The sequence below is a fragment of the Ammospiza nelsoni genome, chromosome 20 (assembly GCF_027579445.1).
Source record: "Ammospiza nelsoni isolate bAmmNel1 chromosome 20, bAmmNel1.pri, whole genome shotgun sequence".
Classification (NCBI taxonomy): domain Eukaryota; kingdom Metazoa; phylum Chordata; class Aves; order Passeriformes; family Passerellidae; genus Ammospiza; species Ammospiza nelsoni.
The window spans coordinates 9,083,847-9,103,224 of NC_080652.1; the positions used below are offsets into that span (position 1 = coordinate 9,083,847).

General features: G+C 48.5%; 1 protein-coding gene across 2 annotated transcripts in view; it reads left to right on the forward strand.

Moving 5' to 3' along the window:
- Window positions 1-19,378, forward strand: part of COL5A1 (collagen type V alpha 1 chain) — a 133,127-nt gene that overhangs the window by 51,067 nt on the left and 62,682 nt on the right. For both annotated transcript variants that reach the window (XM_059486138.1, XM_059486139.1), the window contains exons 5-11: window positions 5,174-5,305; window positions 6,999-7,145; window positions 7,260-7,508; window positions 10,727-10,879; window positions 11,143-11,199; window positions 15,097-15,138; window positions 15,336-15,398. In XM_059486138.1, coding sequence (XP_059342121.1) covers window positions 5,174-5,305; window positions 6,999-7,145; window positions 7,260-7,508; window positions 10,727-10,879; window positions 11,143-11,199; window positions 15,097-15,138; window positions 15,336-15,398 — 843 coding nt within the window. The remainder of the gene's footprint in view (window positions 1-5,173; window positions 5,306-6,998; window positions 7,146-7,259; window positions 7,509-10,726; window positions 10,880-11,142; window positions 11,200-15,096; window positions 15,139-15,335; window positions 15,399-19,378) is intronic.

Here is a 19,378-nt window from a genome sequence, read left to right on the forward strand (position 1 = left end):
AGGGACTGGGGGATGCTGAGGCTTTTTTGACCCCTTCGCTGTAGTTTTGTTGCTTTTCTGGAGCTGCTGTGATTAAAGGAGGGACTCTGGGATGCTCTGAGCACCTCCAGCCCCTCTGAATTTTGGGGTTTCCCTGTGGTGATTCCTGGGCCTGCTGGTGTCTCCAACACCACCCCAGGCTGGAGCTGGGCTGGGAGAATCCATGGGAAGTGCCAGTGACAGGATTTATCAAGTGGAACATCTGAGGGCTGCCAGGCTGGCTCCAAGACAGGGATTAGGGGTTTTTGAGCTGCCACTTCATCCTGGAGCTGCACTGAACTCCTGCCCTTCTCTGCCTGGGTTTGGGGTTATGGAGCCAGGGAGTTTGGCAGGATAAACCTCAGTGATTCCAAATAATTGGGAAAATTTTACATTATCAGTGTTCACCCTGGGCCTGTGTTTATCCAGTTGAAATGCAGGAGTTTCCAAAATCCTGCAGGATTTTCTCTTAGGGATGCTGAATCTCGGAGTTTTGGGGTGATGCCCTAACCCGAGTCCAGTTAATGATCAGTGGGAGCCCTGAAGAATCCCAGGATTTAGGGAGCCAGTGCCAGATGAAGTCACTCTGATCCTCCTCTCCAGCTGGGTTTTTTTTATTTCATTGAACCACAACGATTCCTCTGAGTTCCTGAAGTTGATGTCATTGGAAGTGATGTGACATTTTTTTTGCAAGCATATAGAATAAGTGTTAAAAAATGCTCCAGAAAGAGCTTTTCCAGCCTTGTCTGGGAGCTGGCTGGGGAGTTGAGTTAAACTGGCTTTGATGGAACTTAATCCATAAAGCAAATGAGTCATCAGGCATAAATGGCTTTACCATAAATGTCAGGCAGATCCTTACTGGTCCTGACAGTTAGCACTTCCATCTGTCTGGTGGAGCAAATGAAACCCTCACAGCTCACAGTCCTGCTCAGAAATGTGCTGTCCTGCCTCTTCCTCTTCACCAAAAGTTTTAGGAATAAAGGCCAAAGTGGGATTTATCCCTTTTTTTAAACACTGCCTCTCCTAATCTATACAATTGTGGTTATTGGCAGGCAAAAAATTTGAATTTTTTATTCTCCACTTGAAATTTTTTACTCTCCACTTGAATTTTTTTTTTTTTTTTGTTAAGCCAGCAAAACACAACTGAGCTCAGCCTCTGGATGCTACCAAGTGCTGCAGTCACTGGAGAACTTCCTTGAGCCTTTTGCCCAACCCATTGTCAGGCCAAAAAAGAACTTTACCCACTGTGTGGGTGGCTGGAGGACGCTGCTGGTGACTTCCACAAAGCAACACCAGAGTGTTTCTGTCTTGCTCCCTGCCTGAAATAACTCATTACTTGAAAACAAGTCTTTGATTTGGCTGCTCAGGCCTTTTAACCACTATATTGGTGCATTTTTCAGTGGTCCCTCTTGGAAAACTGTCCCCACACAGAACTGTGCATGTGGGTTCATGGGATCTTCGTTAGAGCTGCAAAAATCCAGCTGGGCATGGGATTTTGGGCTGGTCAGGCCTTCAAACCACTTTATTGGTGCATTTTTCAGTTGTCTCTTTTGGAAAACCCTGTCCCACACAGATCTGTGTGCATGGATTAACAGGATCTTTGTTAGCACTGCAAAAATCCAGCTGGGCAGGAGATTTTGGGCTGATTTGTGACCAAACCAGGGAAACAAACGGACCCTGGAGGGTGGAATGGGAGCAGGGCTGGCTCCCCTTTGCCAGGCAGGATCCCTGGATCCCTGGGCACGATTTATTAGCAGCAGCACACTGGAGAGGACACAAAAGGCTCCCGAACCTCCCAGCGCGGCTGGCTCCATTGAACGTTGCTTTTTAAATCCCAGAAATGGGGCTCTTGACAGCAGAGCTTTGTGCAGCTTTTGTGAGGTGCAGATAGTGGGGCTTTTTATGGCAGCCTAAATTAGCCCCTTTTATTGTTTGCTGCTGAGGGATGAGGTCAATTGACTGGGAATCTGGCTAACAAGGTTTTTACTCCTGGCTGCTTTTTACAAGTGCGAGCACAGGGTATCCCCCAGTGCTGGGTGCTTGCTGGGAGTGAAACAAAGATGAATGGGCTGAGCTCTGCTCCTTCCCCCTGCCCTGAGCTGCTCAGCCTCTCTGCTGGGCCTTGGGTGCTCCCAGTTTGGGCTCTCAGTTGTCCCTAATTTGGTTCTCCTGGGTTTGAACTGGTTCAGCCTTGGTTCTCCTGGATTCTGAATCAATTCAGCCTTGGTTCTCCAGGGTTCTGCTTTAGTTCAGTCTTGGTTCTCCTGAATTTTGAATCAGTTCAGCCTTGGTTCTCCTGGGTTGTGCCTTGGTTCAGCCTTGGTTCTCCTGGGTTTGAATTGGTTCAGCCTTGGTTCTCCTGAGTTTTGCATTGGTTCTCCTGGGTTTTGGACTGGTTCAGCCTTGGTTCTCCTGGGTTTTGCATTGTTTGAGCCTTGGTTCTCCTGGGTTTTGCACTGGTTCAGCCTTGGTTTTCCTGCATTTTGCATGATTTGAGCCTTGGTTCTCCTGGATTTTTCATTGTTCAGCCTTGGTTCTCCTGGGTTTGAATCGGTTCAGCCTTGGTTCTCCTGGGTTTTGCCTTGGTTCAGCCTTGGTTCTCCTGCATTTTTCAGGCTGGAACAAGGCAAGGATGAGCTCTGGGCAGGGTGATTGGTTTTGAAAAGGAGAGGGGAAGCAGCAGTCTGTGGAGCGTGGTGAGCTCTGACGGAGCCGTCTGATGCCTTTTCCTGGCGCTCCCCACGTCCCAGATTTATTCAGTTATGCACTGATTTCCCCAAGTTCCTGACCCAGAATGAGCAGGAAGCTTCCCCTGCTCAGCCTCCCCTTCTCACCCAACACAAGCTGTGGGGCCCACGCTGTCCTTGGGTGTGTTGATCTTCAGTTTTCTGCAGGGATTTCAGGTGGTTTTTTTCCATATTCTCCCAGGCTGAACATGCCCAAGCTCCTGCAGGGAAGCAGAGTTGGGATCAAGGTTTGTTCCCCATGCATAGCTCAGGAGCTGCCATCAGCTGAGACTAAAAACAAACCCAGCTTTAGCAAATTCTCTTCTGCTTAACCTTTGGCACTGTGTTTAGCCAAGATGCCTTTCCTTGCTTTATCTGTTCCTTGAGGAAACGCAGCTCCAGCCCTGCTCACTTATGGGACGCAGCCTATCAGCTCCCCATGAGGTGTAAATCCAACCTTATCAGGGAGAAAAAGCTTTTTCAGCCTCCCCTGCCTCTTGGAGACAAGTCCCAGGTCTGCTTTGGGGCTGGTTTATTTCAGCTTATCCCAACAATGCCAGGCACTTCCCATGGAAAACTGGGAGCTTTAAGCACCTGAGGGAGAGAAGGGCCCAAGTGGCTTAGCTGAGGTGTCAGGGAGGTGCTGGGGGCAGAAATAGCTGGAAGGGTTTTCACATCTGCCACAGATTGCCTTGGCTGGGTTGGGTATTCCCTGCTGGAGGGAATTCCAAAGGAACAGGTTTGGAGCTCTGGAGTGCCTTTGCAGACAGGGATGGTTTTATAATTTATGGCCTGAGTAACCCCATAACACCCCCAGGACCCCCAGCTCAGGGGGTCCTACCATGGCCCAATTTCCCCATGGGTCCCATGGGCAGGTGGTGGCCAGAGCTGCTTGGAAAAAGGAAATGTTCTACAAAAATAAAAAATTTCAATCTTGGAGTATTTTATTTCCCCAATAATCTAAGCCCAGTTTTGGTGGTTACATTGTGAAAGAAAAAGCTGGATTAGTAATGGCAGGGCTGGATTTATATTAACAAAAAAAAAAAAAAAAAGAAAAGGGAAAGGGAAAGAAAGATGTTTCTTGTTTTAAAAATGGAAAATTGAAACCCACTTTGCAGACATTTCTGTTAATTTTGTAAAGGTTATTAGCTGGAAACAATGACTAATGAGCTTCAGTGAATGCTCTTTGAAGGGTGGCTGGGGTAGGTCTGAGAGGTGCCCAGATGTTCCTGAGCTGCTGCAGGGAGGGAAGAGACAACCTGGGAAGGGAGGAGGGAGCTCCAGGCAGCTCTGAGCTGCTCCTGTCCCAGTGGATCTCTGCCCAAAATGTGAACAGCATTCCCTTTTTTGGGGGGATACATCCATGATCCAGTCACACCAAGGCAGAATTGGCCCAAAATTTCAAAAATATCCTTTTCCACAGGGCTGTTTGCCAGTCTGGCCAGGCTCCCTTCGGAGCTTCTGGTTCCTATTACTGCCCAAATCATCCTCCCAGTTTTGCTGTAAGGCTCCTGCTTCTCCCCCTGATGCTTTATCCATGTTTGTCTATTATTAAATAAGATTTTTTTTTCCCTCCCCTAATTAAAGTATCGGCTCTAAGCATCCAAGTAGTAAAGTCTTATGTAACTGTCTGCTGAATGAACTGGATTTTGGCACCGTGGCTGAGCAGCGTGGTGGCTCTTTAGGAAACTCCAGAGCAATTTCTGCTCTGACCTTCTGGCTGTGGCTGTGTCGGGATTCAGGGAGCAGCTGCTCCATCAACCAGCCCTGGTGCCTAATGAGCTTCCTCTGCACCTGGGTTTGAGTATAAAAAAGCCTCCCTTTGGCTCTTTTCTGGGTTTATCAGATGCGTTTCTAATCTCTGGCTGTGTCTGTTGTGGGTGGAACATTGAGGTAAGGAAAGATGCAAAAAAAAAAGGGGGTGATGTGAGACCAGCTGGTGGGGTGGGAGAAGCAGAGTAGTTTGAGGCCAAGAAGCAGCTTTTGGGGCTGGCCAGGGTGACTCTGCATGAGGTGTAAATCCAACCTTATCCTGGACAGGACCAGGTGGAAAGGAGTTGTTGTATTGCTGATTTGGGAGGGGATACGAACACCTTTAGTTTTTGTTTTTATTTTTCCTGCACTTGGCTTTCTTGGGGCTGTCAGTGCTGTGGTACTGGGTGATTTGTCTTCTGGGGAGGTGGATTTGGGGCTGGGGATGAAGCACAGTGGGGTCACACCTTGTGAAGCAGCCCAAGAGAAGCAGCTGCTCCCTGGACATGGAGCTTTTCCCCCTGGCTCATCCCAGGGGATGTGCCCATGTCAGGAAAATGGCCCTGCCACATATTTTGCTTTCCATTTCTTTGTGTTCCTGGCTCTGATTGCAGCCTCAGGCTGGTGTCTCCAGCAGCAGCACCCATCCCTGACCCTCTGTGCTACTCTCCCTGCAGGGTGACATCCAGCAGCTCCTGATCGTGGCGGACCCGCGGGCGGCCCTGGAGTACTGTGAGCACTACAGCCCCGACTGTGACACCGCCATCCCCGACTCCCCCCAGTCCCAGGACCCCAACCAGGATGAATACGTGAGTCTCTGGGGATGGTTTTGGGTGTAACCACCAATATTTGGGTTTATTTCAGCCTCTCAAACACGTGGCTCCTTCCTCCCGCTCAGCATCCCCACGACTTGTCTCCAACGTCCAGAACAGGGATTGTTTTTAGGATTTGCACGTTCTGGGTTTGGATCTTGGGAGTTTTCCTTCTTTCTGAGCTCCTTCCATTTCCAGAGACTGAAAGGAACATCCTTTTGGAGCTCAGAAACACAGGAGAGACAACGTGAGCCAAGTGGGGATTATTGACCTTCCCTGGCAGCTCCACTCCTGTCCAGACCAGCACCCGTTTCTAAATTTCCCGTTATGCTGTTGGACTTGTAAAAGGATTAAACAGTTCTTACTCAATATTCTGTGAAACAACAGGTGTTAAAGGAGGGAGAGCCATTTTTCCCCTGGATTTCCTTTTAATCTCATTTTGGCAGAAATGCTCCCAAGTCATCCCTAGGAGCTGCTGGGCCCAATAATTTTTGTATGATGGGTTCACCACAGGCCTTTTCCTTAAAAAAAGAAAAACAATAAAAAAGGCTGGTGCAGGATGCATTTGTATGTTTGCTGCCCAATCAGAAATGCCTGGGTGTGGCTGAATTTAATGAGCATCACCTGAATTTTGCCCTTTTTAAAGAAGTCTCAGCTTGCTGCAGTTGCTGTCTGGCATCCTGACATCCTCTTGGGCTGATTTGCTTTCAGCTGAGCCCAGACCTGCAGGGTCAGGGAATCCCCACGAACCAGTAATGCCATCAGCCCTGCCAGTTTATCTTTGGGATTAAATTAATCCAGCACCTAAGCAGGGCTTTGGGATGCTCACGGCGAGGCACAGCCCCAGGCAAGCTCCGCCAGCGCTTCTGCAGAAACAATAAATAAGACAAACAAAACAGCACTTTGGTGGAAATCTGTGGCAGCAGGAAAATAAAACTCCTCTTTTGGAGCCAGCAGCCCAACAAGAGCTGGCTTGTCCCAAGGCTGTGTTGCTCCATGTAGGAACAACTCCTCCACGCGCCGGCGGCCGCTGCCAGGGAGCGCTGGGCTGGCGAGGAGCGGGGCCGTGCCCTCCTGGAACCAGCCTTTGTTTGGGTTTGCTGCTGAAGAGCGAGTGACTGACGCCTTGTGGGCAAGGCTGCAAGGATCTGCTCCTCCAAGGCCTCCAGCCTGCAGGCCTGGGGTGGCTGGAAAGTCACAGAGGTGTTGTGAGTGCAGAAATGGTGCTGGAGCGGCCACGGGGCTCGAGGGCTTTCTGCTCCTCTCAAGGGGTCAGGTGTGGCAGGTCTGGGAGGTTTCAGCAATCCAAGGTTGAAAAAATATCGTAAAGTCACTGGTTTGGGTTGGAGGGATCTTAAAGCTTATCAGATTCCAGCCCTTGCCAGGGCAGGGTCGCATTCCGTGATCCCAGGTTGCTCCACGTCCAACCTGGCCTTGGACATCTCCAGGGATGGAGCAGCCCCAGCTGCTCGGGGTGACCCATTCCAGGGAGGAATTCCTCCCAGATATCCCCTTGGACACCTCCAGGGATGGAGCAGCCCCAGCTGCTCGGGGTGACCCATTCCAGGGAGGAATTCCTCCCAGATATCCCACCTAAGCTCGCTGTGTGAAGCTGTGATGTCCACAGGAGCTGGCAGGGACACGCTGGGTGCTCCCCCCTCATTCCCTGCTTCTCCTCCTCTCCCTGCAGTACACGGACGGGGAGGGAGAAGGTGACACTTACTACTACGAGTACCCCTACTACGAGGACGTGGACGAAGCTGTCAAACCAGAAAGCCCCACCACCAAACCCAGCCCTCCTGAAGTGGCTGCTGGAGAGAAACCCGAAACCAAGCAGGTACTGAGGCAGGTCCTGGCAGGGGTGTGGGTGCTGAACCTTTGTGAGAGGGGAGGATGAGACAGAATGGTTTTGTTCCTCTGATTGTGGTGCTTTATTTCCCACATTTAACAGGATAATCCAGCTCCCACAGCGCCCCCTGAGAGAGGGAACCCCGGGAAGCAGGCCAAGGAGGATGGAGCAGTGGATGATCCCCTGGTTGATGAGTACAACTACGAGACCATCAACGAGGAGTATTTTACTCCCATGCCCTATGAAGACATCAACTACAACGAGGAAATCGATCCCCAGGGTGGCCTCACTGAAAATGCAGTGGAAGCTGAGCTCCCCACGAGCACTGTCGTCACCTACAATGAGACTGATGTAATTTTAATTCATTAATTTTAAATTTTTTTTTAATTAATTCTGTTGTTTCATAGTCCTGGAAGCAAAGGAGACGGGAGCAGCCAGATGGTAAATCCATAAGTGGTTCAGGCAGCTGCAGGGAGAGGAAGTTTCTTGGAAAATGTTTTCGCTCCACATTTTTCAGGGTGGGGAATGCAGATATTTAGAATTTGGTTAAGGATTATTCCACTGGAAAAAGCTGCTCATATTGACATCTGCATTTCCTCAGGTGAAGTGGTTGTCTGACAAAAAGAGAAATGAGGATTGCTGTTAAAATCTCAGTAAAAGCCTTTTATCCCGAAGTTATTAATATAAATCCTTAAAATGTTGATTTGCTGGACAACATCAATATTTTTCATTTTGCCATTTCCACTGAAAAGCATTTTTATGTTTTTCAGTTTGTTTTTTTTTTTTAAAAACAATTTCAACACTGGGACAAAGCCTTGGTTCCAAAACTGCTGCATCCACCTGGAGTCAACTCCTTTATTGTGTGCATGGATCTGCTCAGAGCTGGGATCAGCCCAGACCCCACAGCTTTTTCTGCTGGAAAATTGAACTTTTACCTCCCCACACTATTACAGCGTCTTGTGTGGGCTGCTGCTGGTGAGAGAGAGACGGTGAATTTTGTATCTTGATCAGAAAGCTTATTTATTAATATATGATATATAATACATTATTACTATACTAATAGAATATAGAGAGAAGTTTGCAGAGCAGCTAGCTAAGCTAAGAAGAGATAAAAAAGAATCCACAACAAAGTTGTGGCTAAAGACTCAGTCCCCTGGCTTGAACTAGTGATTAGCTCTTAATTATAAACATAGAAAATGAACTAATCAAAGTGAATCTTATTGCATTCTACAGCAGCTGATAATAATTGTTTACCTTCTCTTCGGGGGCCTCTGGCCTCCCGAAGACACAGAAATTCAAAAAGAAAAGATTTCTGTAGAGAAATGTCTGCGACACCACACTTCAATATCCTCCAGCTGAAATGCTGCACTCCAGACCCTCCTGTGCTTAGGATTTGCCCAGTTGTTGCTTTTTATGTTGATGCTGAAATAGGTGAATGTTGGTGAGACTGAGATGAATTTTTTAGGAGCTGTGGAGCTCACAGAGCAAGGAAATAATGGCATTAAATGGGCAAATCCTTCATTATCCAGGAGCAGCAGCATGGGAATCAAGGGTGGGATCATGTGGAATTGTTCTCTGAGCAACCTGCTCTGGTGGAAGATGTCCCTGCCCATGGCAAGGGTTTGGAGCTGGACGAGTTTTCAAGTTCTTCCAGCCCACACTATTCCATGTTTCTGTAAAGCTTCCAAATCCCAGGAAAAGCTATGGGGAGAGTTTCTCACGCGGAGATTTTATTTGTTGTGGGGCAGTCACAATTCAAGGCTGGCAAAAGAGATAGCAAAAGTTGGCCAGGATCCCTGGAGGTGGAAATTTGAGGGAAAAGGTGTCAGGGAAAGTGTCCAAGCAAAGATCTGAGCAGCTGGAATGGGGCAGGTGCAGATCCAAGGACAGGCAGGGATCCAGTCCAGCCAAAATGTGCAGGAGGAGGTTGGAGAGCCCAAAATTATGCACAGGGAGAAAAGGAAAAGGCTCCAGGAATTGAGGGAGACAACAGGAGGGAACCCATGGATGGGAAAGTTTTCCATTTCCTGACCAAGAGCCAGAAATCTTTGGCCAAGCTTGGATTTCTAAGAGAGAGAAATTAAAGATTGGATAGAGGGGCCTTAAATAAAAAAGTGGGAGAAGAAAAGGCTTCAAGGGCCATTTTAGTTGTTAAGGAAAGGAAATAGAGGAGGAAAGCTCAGGCAGGGAACTGCCCCCTTATTCCAAATATCATCTTTCCATGCAAATAGACCTGAGGACCTCAATTAAAAGATCAAACCAGACATTTCTGATATTCATTTCATGCAATTTGCTGTTATCCTCAAAGCCTTTGAGGCAGATGAGATTTTCTTTAGATTAGGTTTTAAGGTTTCAAAGTGCAAAACCAGGTGAAATATTTCAGCCAGGATAAAAGCAGGGGGGTGACAGCAACAGATCCATTTGAACCAGCCCAAATGAAAAATAATCCTGACTTTTCCAAGTTTTCTAATTAAATAATTGCCAAACTATAATTTCTGTCAAGGCTAGTTGGTGTTTGCAGAGATAAGAGAAGGTGGGCTGGTGAGTACCTTAGTTCTAGGCTTAATCTTAATTTAAAACCTCCTGAATTTAGACCCAGAAGTTCATGTTTATGAATCCTGAACAGTTTTGGCATAGAGAGAAGTCTGGAAGTTGTGATGACACTGAAGTGACTTTGAATCCGTAGTAGTGAGGAGCTATTTCTCTAGGAAGCACTGGAAAGAATTCAATTTCTGGACTATTTTGGTCATTACCTGGATAGGAAAGAAACCAAATAAACCTCAGCAGCACATGTTGTTCTTTGCAGGGCTGCTCAGAGCCAGGGGTGCCAAAGGGCTGAGCCTGCCAGGTTGCTGGGAGAGCAGCAAGGAAATTCTGAGCCCTGTCTGGATGTCCTTGCTGTGCTCCGTGGCATCTGAAGGGATTCTGAGAGGATTCAGGGGTTGAGGCATCAGATTTGGAACAACTTTCTGCTCCTTGGATGGGCCCAGGCGCAGATTGGATCCCAGACTAAACAAACAGGAGGCTCCCACAGAAGTGAACTGGGGTTTTTCCACATTTCCTGTGTAATTGGACACTGACAGTGACACATCCTGGGTTTGGTGTGCATCTGAAATCTGGGAACGGATGTGGGACTCCTTGGCCCTGATAATCCAGGGTCTCCAGCACCACGGCTGGGAGAGATGAGGAGGATTTGGAGCCTGAAACTTCCATTACCTCTTCCTTCAGGCATTTGCAGTTTGCTCCTGACATGAGCTTTGTGCCGTGTTGTGTTTTCCTCACTCCAGTTTTTCTACTCACAGTGTTTTACTGGGGATCAGTGAAGAAATCCCAGGGAAAGCCAGAGTGTGTATTTGACATGAAGCTTCTCCCATCTGTCTTCCTGCTGTTGGAGAAGTCACTGGAGACTTAAAAATTCCAGAATTTAACTTTTCCCCAGGTTTTCCCCTTGTCAGTCTTATTAAAAAGCATCCTCATTTTGCAAAAATCACTCCCTTAATCTAACAACAATTAACATTCCAGCATGGAGAGAATTCCAGCCTGACCCATTGCTGCTCTTTCCTCTCCAGGCTGCTCAAGGAGGGGATGACCTGGATAAAGATTTCACTGAGGAAACCATAAAGGAATATGATGGGAATTATTATGACAGTTATTACGACCGGACAGCCTCTCCTGACATTGGCCCAGGCATGCCAGCCAACCAGGACACCATCTACGAAGGGGTGAGAGGCTCTCTGCTCCATCCAGCAACATTCTGCTTCAAAATGTTGGTCCTTCCATAATTTAGAGCAGAATTAGTGCAACAAAAAGGATTCACCCACCTATTTATAAAGTTGTATTTAAACAAAGAGGAGCTGCCCTGGGTGTTTCCTGCAGGAACCTCAGCAGGGTTGTGCCAGGATCTCCAGTTCCTGCTGGGATTGGTGATGATGATGATGGCAATGTCCTCTCTGACTGTCTGGTTTGTGTTTCCCTTGTCCCACAGATCGGTGGCCCCCGAGGTGAGAAGGGGCAGAAGGGGGAACCTGCCATCATTGAGCCGGTAAGGAACACCTGAGTTTGGGGTTTTGTTGGTTTTATCCCCCTTGGAAAAGGTTCAGACAATTTTTTTCTCATTGGAACAGCTGGGAGGAAAACTCCCCCTGAAAGAATTCCCTGTTCATTGAATCTAAACCACTGCAATTATATAATTTCATTTTAAAGCTTCAAGGAGTGACCTAAATTGTGGAGGAAGTGCAAGAATTCCCATGAAATCTCTCGTTTAGCAAAACAAAACCTGGGACTGGAGTGTTGGGCAGGGGCAGCTCTCATCCCTCAGGAGTTTGGGGGCATCCAGGTTGTATCCTGCCCTGAACTCCCAGCTTGGGGCTGCCTTTAATTGTGCCTCCAATGGGAATAATTTTATCCCTGTGGGAATAAAAGGGATATAAAATAAATCCCTGCAGCACAAAGCTGTGGAGAGGTTTGCTCCTGCACCAGCTCCACAGTCCCACTGTGTGTGGGACCCTTTTCCTTTGTATTTCTGGCCTGATTTTGACGTTGATTTTCCTTCTAAAGAACAATTCCAAGCTGTCTGTGCCCTCTGCATTCTGCAAAAGCTATGGGTGCCCAACACAGCACCGCAAGGTGGGGAAGGAGCCTCGTGGTGGGGCTGGCTCAGGGGTTCCTGTTAGCAGAGCAAGAAGCTCTTGGTAAATTCCCATTTTTTCCCCTCTCTGCATGCCAGGATGCCCAGGTGCCCCATTCCTGCCCCTCCCAGGCTGGAACTGGGGATCAGCTCCTCACACCCACCTGCCCCATCCCTGTCCCTGTGGGCTGAGCTCCTGCTGGCTGCACACCCACAGCTCAATTAACCTCATTTTCCTTGGCAGGGGGCCAGCACAGCACTTCCCATCATCCTCAGGCCATTATTTCCCTTTTAATTTTTCCTCCTTTTCCTCTTTCACCTGAAATTTCTGCAGGTGCTGGGGTGCAGTAGCGTGGCTTCAAAACTCCAATTTAACCCCCTTTCAAAAACATTTCTGACCTTTCCTTCCTCCTCTTCCTTTTTGGGTCTCTCACTCTGCAAACAAAAGGAGGAGCCAGCGATTTCCTTATCAGAGGGGTGGGAAGGGGGAAGCCAGACCCCACAAAGATGATGGCACAAACCCAGCCTGAAAAGCTACAAAGCGAACAAAATAGTTAAGTTTAATCATCCAGAAAGAATTTGGCCGCCTTTGCTATTTCAAAACACTGGAGCATGGATGGCTTTTGCCAGAAAGTAAACAAGACCAAATGCTGCCTTCTCTCTCTCCGTGCAGCTCCTCTTGAGCAGGGAAAATCAGATTTGCTGCGCTCTTTAGCTCATTTTTATTTTTTTTTTCCATTTTTGATGGGAGCTGCAGGAGAAGGGAAATAAAACCCAAGCACAGAGTTGGATTCTGGTGGATTTTTACTCCTTGCCTTTCAAACCCAGCTGTCCTTCAATCCTTGCTCTGTGCTGACACTTGCTGGAGGCAGCGGGGCAGGGCAGGGGCAGGAGGGATGGAGAGGAGAGATGCAGGGATCCCAGATGTCCCAGCTGTGGCGTCACCAGGCTGCTGGCACCTCGTCAGAGCTCTCTGTCCTTTTGGGGGGACCCCGGTGCTCCCCTTTAGGGAGGGTTCGCTGAGCGCCTCTGAATTGCAGCAGGATTTCAGGCTGGTTTTGGGATGTTGGCTTCATTTGTGGGTGGTGTCTGAAGTGGAACCCTGTTTTCCCCTGGGACAATCCCAAATCCACGGTTGGCTTGCCCCCCTCAAGGGATCACCCCACTGGTGCTGTCCCTAAACCCTGCCACGTTTCCATTGTTCCCATTGATGAACATCCATGGGAACACAGGAGGTTTCCTGCCAAAGACAATCTCCAGATGTCCCCAAGGCCCCAGCTCGACATAAACCAGCAGATAAATATGGGAAGATGCCAAGGATGTTTGCATCCCAAATGGGCCAATTATCCCTGACCCTTCTCCCTGGGAGGAGCGTGCTGGGGAGCAGAGCCTTGGTGCTGTGTGTGCTCACAGCAGGACCCCAAAAAGCTCCTGTGTGGGCTGGGATTCTCTGCACCCTGATTAATAACTAGTTTAGAACCTGTCACACCAGAGTGTGCCACCACTGGTCCCAAAAAGGATGGATTTTGGGGTGTTCATGTGCTGGAAATCCAACAAGAATGAATTTTGGGGTGTTCATATGCTGAGATCCCAACAAGGATGGATTTTGGGTTGTTCATATGCTGAGATCCCAACAAGGATGGATTTTGGGTTGGTCATATGCTGAGATCCCAACAAGGATGGTTTTGGGGTGTCCATATGCTGGGATCTCAACAAGGATGGGTTTTGGGGTGTCCATATGCTGGGATCTCAACAAGGATGGATTTTGGGTTGTTCATATGCTGGGATCTCAACAAGGATGGGTTTTGGGGTGTCCATATGCTGGGATCTCAAGAAGATCCATCCAAAATCCATCATTTTGAAGTGCCTGTATCCTGGGATGGATTTTGGGTTGTCCATATGCTGAGATCTCAAGGAGGATGGATTTGGGGTGTCCAGATGTTGAGATCTCAAGAAGATCCATCCAAAATCCATCATTTTGGGGTGTCCATGAGCTGTGATCTCTGGGCTTTCCCTGAGGACAGGCGTGCGGAACTCACCCCTAATTCCCACCCAGTGAAACATTTCCATGGCTGCAGCTGCAAGGGACATGACCATGACCTGAATTCCTCCCTGGTGAGGAGCTGCAGAGCCTCTCCTGCGGTGGCAGCAGAAATTTCCCCCCTCACATCCAGCTGCAAGATTTGAAATGCTGTGGTGATGAGTGTGGACACCAGGAAAGGCAGAGAACGGAGCTGGCCGAGCATTTTTTGGTGCAGAACCCCTGATGGAAGCAGGGCTGGGTCATGGCAGGCTGCTTTGGGTTATTTTTTGCTGCTCTGGGCTATGGGAGTGTGGTTTTGGGGCAGGAATGCCTGGATTTTCCTGCAGACATTTCAGATTCGTTCAGCTCGGCTGGAGTGGGGTCAGCTGAGGATTTTGGCACCAGAGCCTGAGAACAGTTTGGGGTGACCCCAAAGCAGCTCCTGCTGCTCATCCACAGATTTTTACAGGATTCCATCCCTTAGGAAAAATGTCCCTGTTTGCCACAGGTGAGCTGGGAATTGCTGACTCCACCTGAGCTGCTTTATCTCAGAGATAAAAGGGACAGAGCTCTTCCCAAACCATTCCCCTGAAAAACATTTCCAGGTGGATTGGGAGTTTCTTTCCGACTTTAACATACTCATGAGAGGAAAAAAAAACAACCCAAACCTTAATTTTCCTGAGTGCATGATAGATCTGATCTAAAGTGATGACAAAATATTTAGATTGAGGAGGTTGCAGTAACAATATCCCAGAATTTTTCCCACACAGCGATTTCCTACGTTCACAGAGGAAATCACAGCGTGCAGCCTGCTGGAAAAAATCACTTTAAAACCACCTTGCAACTTGATTGCTAACTTTTTGTTAAGCTCTTTAGGGCTAGGAACAGCTTTTTTTCCTCAAGCTCCAGCACCATCAGGGCTGGACAAAGTCCAGGATTTGCTTTTTCCCTGGCTCTGAGCAAAGGGAGAAGGGGAAGGTGATGCTGGGGCAGGTGATGCTGTGCTGGGGCTGATGCTGGCAGTAAGGGCTGGGATTTAATTACACATTATTTGGGATTTAATTACGCATTATTTGGGATTTAATTACACATTATTTGGCTTTTCCATGATCCTCTGCACATCTGGGAGAGGTCATCCAGAAGAAGTGCAAACCCTCCAGCTCTGGGATGTCTCCATGCAGCAGCAAGAGCTGAAATATTTAAGAACAGCTCAAGCACTGGGCATTTCCCTGTGGACAAAATGACTTTGTGGATGTGTCTAATCCCTTTTTTTCCTTCCTCTTGCTCAGGGAATGCTGGTGGAAGGCCCCCCAGGTCCTGAAGGCCCAGCAGTAAGTGGCATTTTCCCCCTGCTCCCTGGGCTCTGATGCTCCCATCTGCCATACACGTGCACAGAGAGAGCTTTGGGGTGGATTTTGTGGTGCAAAAAATAAACAGAGAGCTTTTCCTGCTGCTCGTATAAATCTGCTACAAATAATAACACATTTTCTTTTGTGGCTTAGGTTTTTCTCCCCCTTTTCTCTGCCAGGGCCTTCCAGGACCTCCAGGACCAACTGGACCCGTGGGCTTGATGGGTGACCCAGGGGAGAGGGTGAGTGCCCGTGGCTTTCTCCTCTTGGCTGGAGTTTGGGTGGGTTGGTGGGGCTGTGGGGTATCACTGGAGCCTTAAAATCCTGTTAAAATCCTGTTAAAATCCCGTTCATCTTTGAGAGCAGCTCCCAAAGGGGTTGGGAATACAGGGCAGGGCAGGTGCTGGAGCATTCCCATGGCACTGTCCCCAGCCTGGGCACTGCCTTTGTTTTAGGTCAGGTTCTTTGTTGCCTCCTTGGTCCCTGGGGCTGCTGCACTCCCCCTTTTCCCCTGGAGCAGTGCTGGGAGGACCCTCCCTGCTTTGCACTGCTGCTGATGGAGCACAAATCCCATTTCTGGTGCCTGGGACGTGATTGAGGACGAGGGGCCCTGCCTGAGCTCCATCCATCTCTGCCTGCCAGCTCAGAAATCAATCCAGGCTCAGCCCTGGGGGCTCCTGGGCCTGGCTTAACCCTTGTGGCCCTGCACTGTGCCCACACAGGGAGCTCTGCAGCCTGGACTCACAGAGAGGGGTGAGCTGGGCGTGGTTTGCATCTCTCAGTAAAAATCCTTATTCCGTAAAAATCCTTATTTGCTTCTGAATAATTCCAGGGTGCTGTTTTCCCCTGTAGCTTCATTCCTGTCTTGGTTTGCATCTCTCAGTGGTTCAGGGCAAGCTCCAAAAATCCTTTTTTGGCTTCTGAGTATTTTCAGAGTGCTGTTTTTCCCTGTGGCCTCATCCCTTTCTTGGTCTGCATCTCTCAGTGGTCCCCTAAAAATCCTCGTATGGATTTTGAATATTTCCAGGGTGCTGTTTTTCCCTGCCTGTCTTGGTTTGCATTTCTCAGTGGTCCAGGGCGAGCCCTAAAAATCCTCATTTGGCTTCTGAATAATTCCAGGGTGCTGTTTTCCCCTGTAGCTTCATCCCTGTCTTGGTTTGCATCTCTCAGTGGTCAAGGGCAAGCCCTAAAAATCCTCATTTGAATTCTGAATATTCCCAGGGTGCTGTTTTCCCTGTGGCCTCATCCCTGTCTTGGTTTGCAACTCTCAGTGGTCCAGGGTGAACCCTTAAAATCCTCATACGGATTTTGAATATTCCCAGGGTGCTGTTTTCCCCGTGGCCTCATCCCTGTCTCCATCCTGCGATGCTCAGCTCTCCCTTCTCCTGCTGCATTCCTGGCAGGCTGGATGCTGGCCCTGGGGACAGGGACACTCCTCCTGTCATGTGTCCAGGCAGATGCAGATATTTGCTGGCCAAGCTCCTCTGGAACAGCCCTGCAGAGCCAAGCAGCAGCAGTCACTCTGAGAGGAATAATTTGCATTCTAGGACAGCTGCAGCAGTGTCCAGAGCAGAGTGCAACCCAGCACAGGGTGCAGAGAGAAGTGATGAACTCACAGGAGCTATATTAAAACCCTCCTTTTCAATTAGAGCAGCTCCTCTTTTAATTTGTTTATTATTAACCCTGAGAGTGTAGCTCATGAATTTACATGACCCTTCCCTGGGTACAGTGAGGAACATTCCCTCTGCCTGCATCTGATAAAGAGATTTTTTATCTGCTCTCAGGCAGGTGCAATGAATTAACAGCCCAACAATAGTCAGCTCTGTTAATATTGGCCAACACTCATTTAGCTCTGGTTTATTCATTGTTAAAAAAAAAAAAAAAAAAAAAAAAAAAGAAGAAAGAGCTTTATTTGCTTTATTTATTTAAAGCTTCTTGCACGATCAGGAGGCAGAGAGGAGTTTGTGTCAGCAGCAGAGCGGAGGAGCAGCCTGGGTGTGGGAGGCTCCAGAGGGCTCAGGATGCTTTGGGATGACTTAGGCAGCAGTGGGAAGGAGGAAATATGGCACTGAGGAGAGCAGGGAGCTGTTCCATGGGGGCTCCATACTGGGAGGAAGGAAGTGGGAAAATGTGTTGTTTGGAAGGGGGTGAGCTGCAGCATTGGAGCAAACTGCAGCTCCCTCACCCAGCCCGAGTTTGGTTGGAAATTTGGGTGTCTGGGTACTCTGGGACTCATCACAAAATATCTTCACCTTCCAAAGCCATCAGTCACTGAATCCCAAGGGAATCACTCCCCTGAGCAGTTTGGCACCTCAAAAGTGCAACAGGATCCCTAAAAGGCATCACTAAAAATCCTGATTTGGCTTCTGAGTGCTTCCAAGGGTTGTGCTTTTTCCAAATGCTCCCTTAACTCAGAGACCCCCAAAACTGCCATAAACATCTCCTATTATGTAATTTTCTGACCAAAATTTTCTGGTTTTCAACCATCTAGGGAGAGAGGCACACTTGGTGAATGCTGAGGCTCAGCACCCTACACAGACACCCCCAGGTTTCAGTTTAACCCTTCCATGGCAGTGTTACCCCAGGGTTTGCATTTCAAATGCAAGTTGCAGTCCCCATCCATGCCTGGCTGCTGTATTTCAGCAAATCCCCATTTCCATAAGGAGAGGCACACAGATTTATACCCAGCCCCTGGCAGGCTGCATTTCTTCCCGGCATTCATGAATTTAAATTTCCAAAGTGCTTTACGGGTTTGATTTTCCTGTGTTTCATTGCTCACCCCCCTCTGCTGGTCCATTCCACCAGGAAAAGACCTCCCCCACCCAGCCTGAAACAAAAAGAGGCATTTATGGATAAAAGCACTGCATCAACACTTGTCAGGAGAGATAAACAAGCTCAGCCCTGCTCCATCACAGGCAGGGCTGGAGTTCTAGGAGGAGAGGGAGAGAAAAGAAGGTTTATCATACAAAACGAGCCTGGCCTAAATGATTTGTGCCATTTCTGCTCCAATAGAAGGGTCTGGGGTGGGATCTCAGTGGGGTTGAAGGCCCTGGTGTTGGCCAGGCTCAGCAAATTGTGGATGTCAAGCCTGCCTGGAGAAATGGATGTTCTGGAGAGTTCTGCAGCCCTCCTGGGCACTGTTGGAATTTTCCCTGGTGTTTTCCTGCTGCTCCAGCCCTGGGAGCAGCATTGTTGTTAATCCAGGCCAGTCATGGCGGGGCCTTGTTGTTAATGCAGGCCTTGTCCTCGTGGGGCTGGGACAAGGGCCAGCCCTGCTGGGGACAGCACAGCCCTGGCCAGGCTGGGGCAGCTCCTCACCCACCAGGGCTGGGCTCTGATTCCTGCTGGGAACCTCGGCCTGAGTGGTTTGGGTTTGTTTTAAGGGGAGGGAATGAGGGAATTGGGAAGTTGGACATGGAACAAGGGGGAGCAGAGAGATGTGGGGTGGGGAGATCTTGCTGGAAGGGTGTGGGGCAAGGGTAAAGCACCAAATCCTTTGGTTTGGTGCTCTGTTGGGTTGTTTTATTCAAATATTCTGGTTTTTAGGCACTTTGTTGTCTATTTGTCTTTCCCACCTTTATCCACCTCCTTTGTGGGGTGGCCTTAGGACTTCCTGGCCTTTTGGTGTCCCCATGCCCAAGATTTGTATTTACATTTTTTCTTTGGATCTGAACACGCTGCAGGCAGGTTGAGAAGAGCAAGAACTACAAAAATATTCATTTCTTGCCCTTCCAAGAGAGTCAGCTCCCTATAAATTGATTTATCGTTGATGTTTCCTAACTAAAGAAGTAGCCGAGTTCTCAATCTCAACCTGCTGGCCACAAAAGGAGCATTGGGGCTTTTTTGGCCTTGCTGGGATGTGGTCAAATCCCTGTTGCCTTAAACAGCTGTGAAAATTGCAATTAGCCACACACATTGATGTCACCCTCATTTGCATATGGGATCACTGGAATGAGGAGGAAATCTGGGTTAACCTCAACTTTTTACCAGGGAAAATTTGCCATATTTGACTTTTTATGGCTTCATCAATGGATCTTTGACTGCCCACTTGTTGTTTGAGTGCCTGTTAATGATCCTCCTCTCTGTGGAGATCCATGGATTTGGGCTGATTTACAGCCCCTGACAGGATCACTCCATTCCAATGCAAGGAGCCTCAAAGGACTAAACTAATAAAAATTAAAAAAAAAAAGAAAAGAGAAAAATAAAACGACCTGGCTGATTG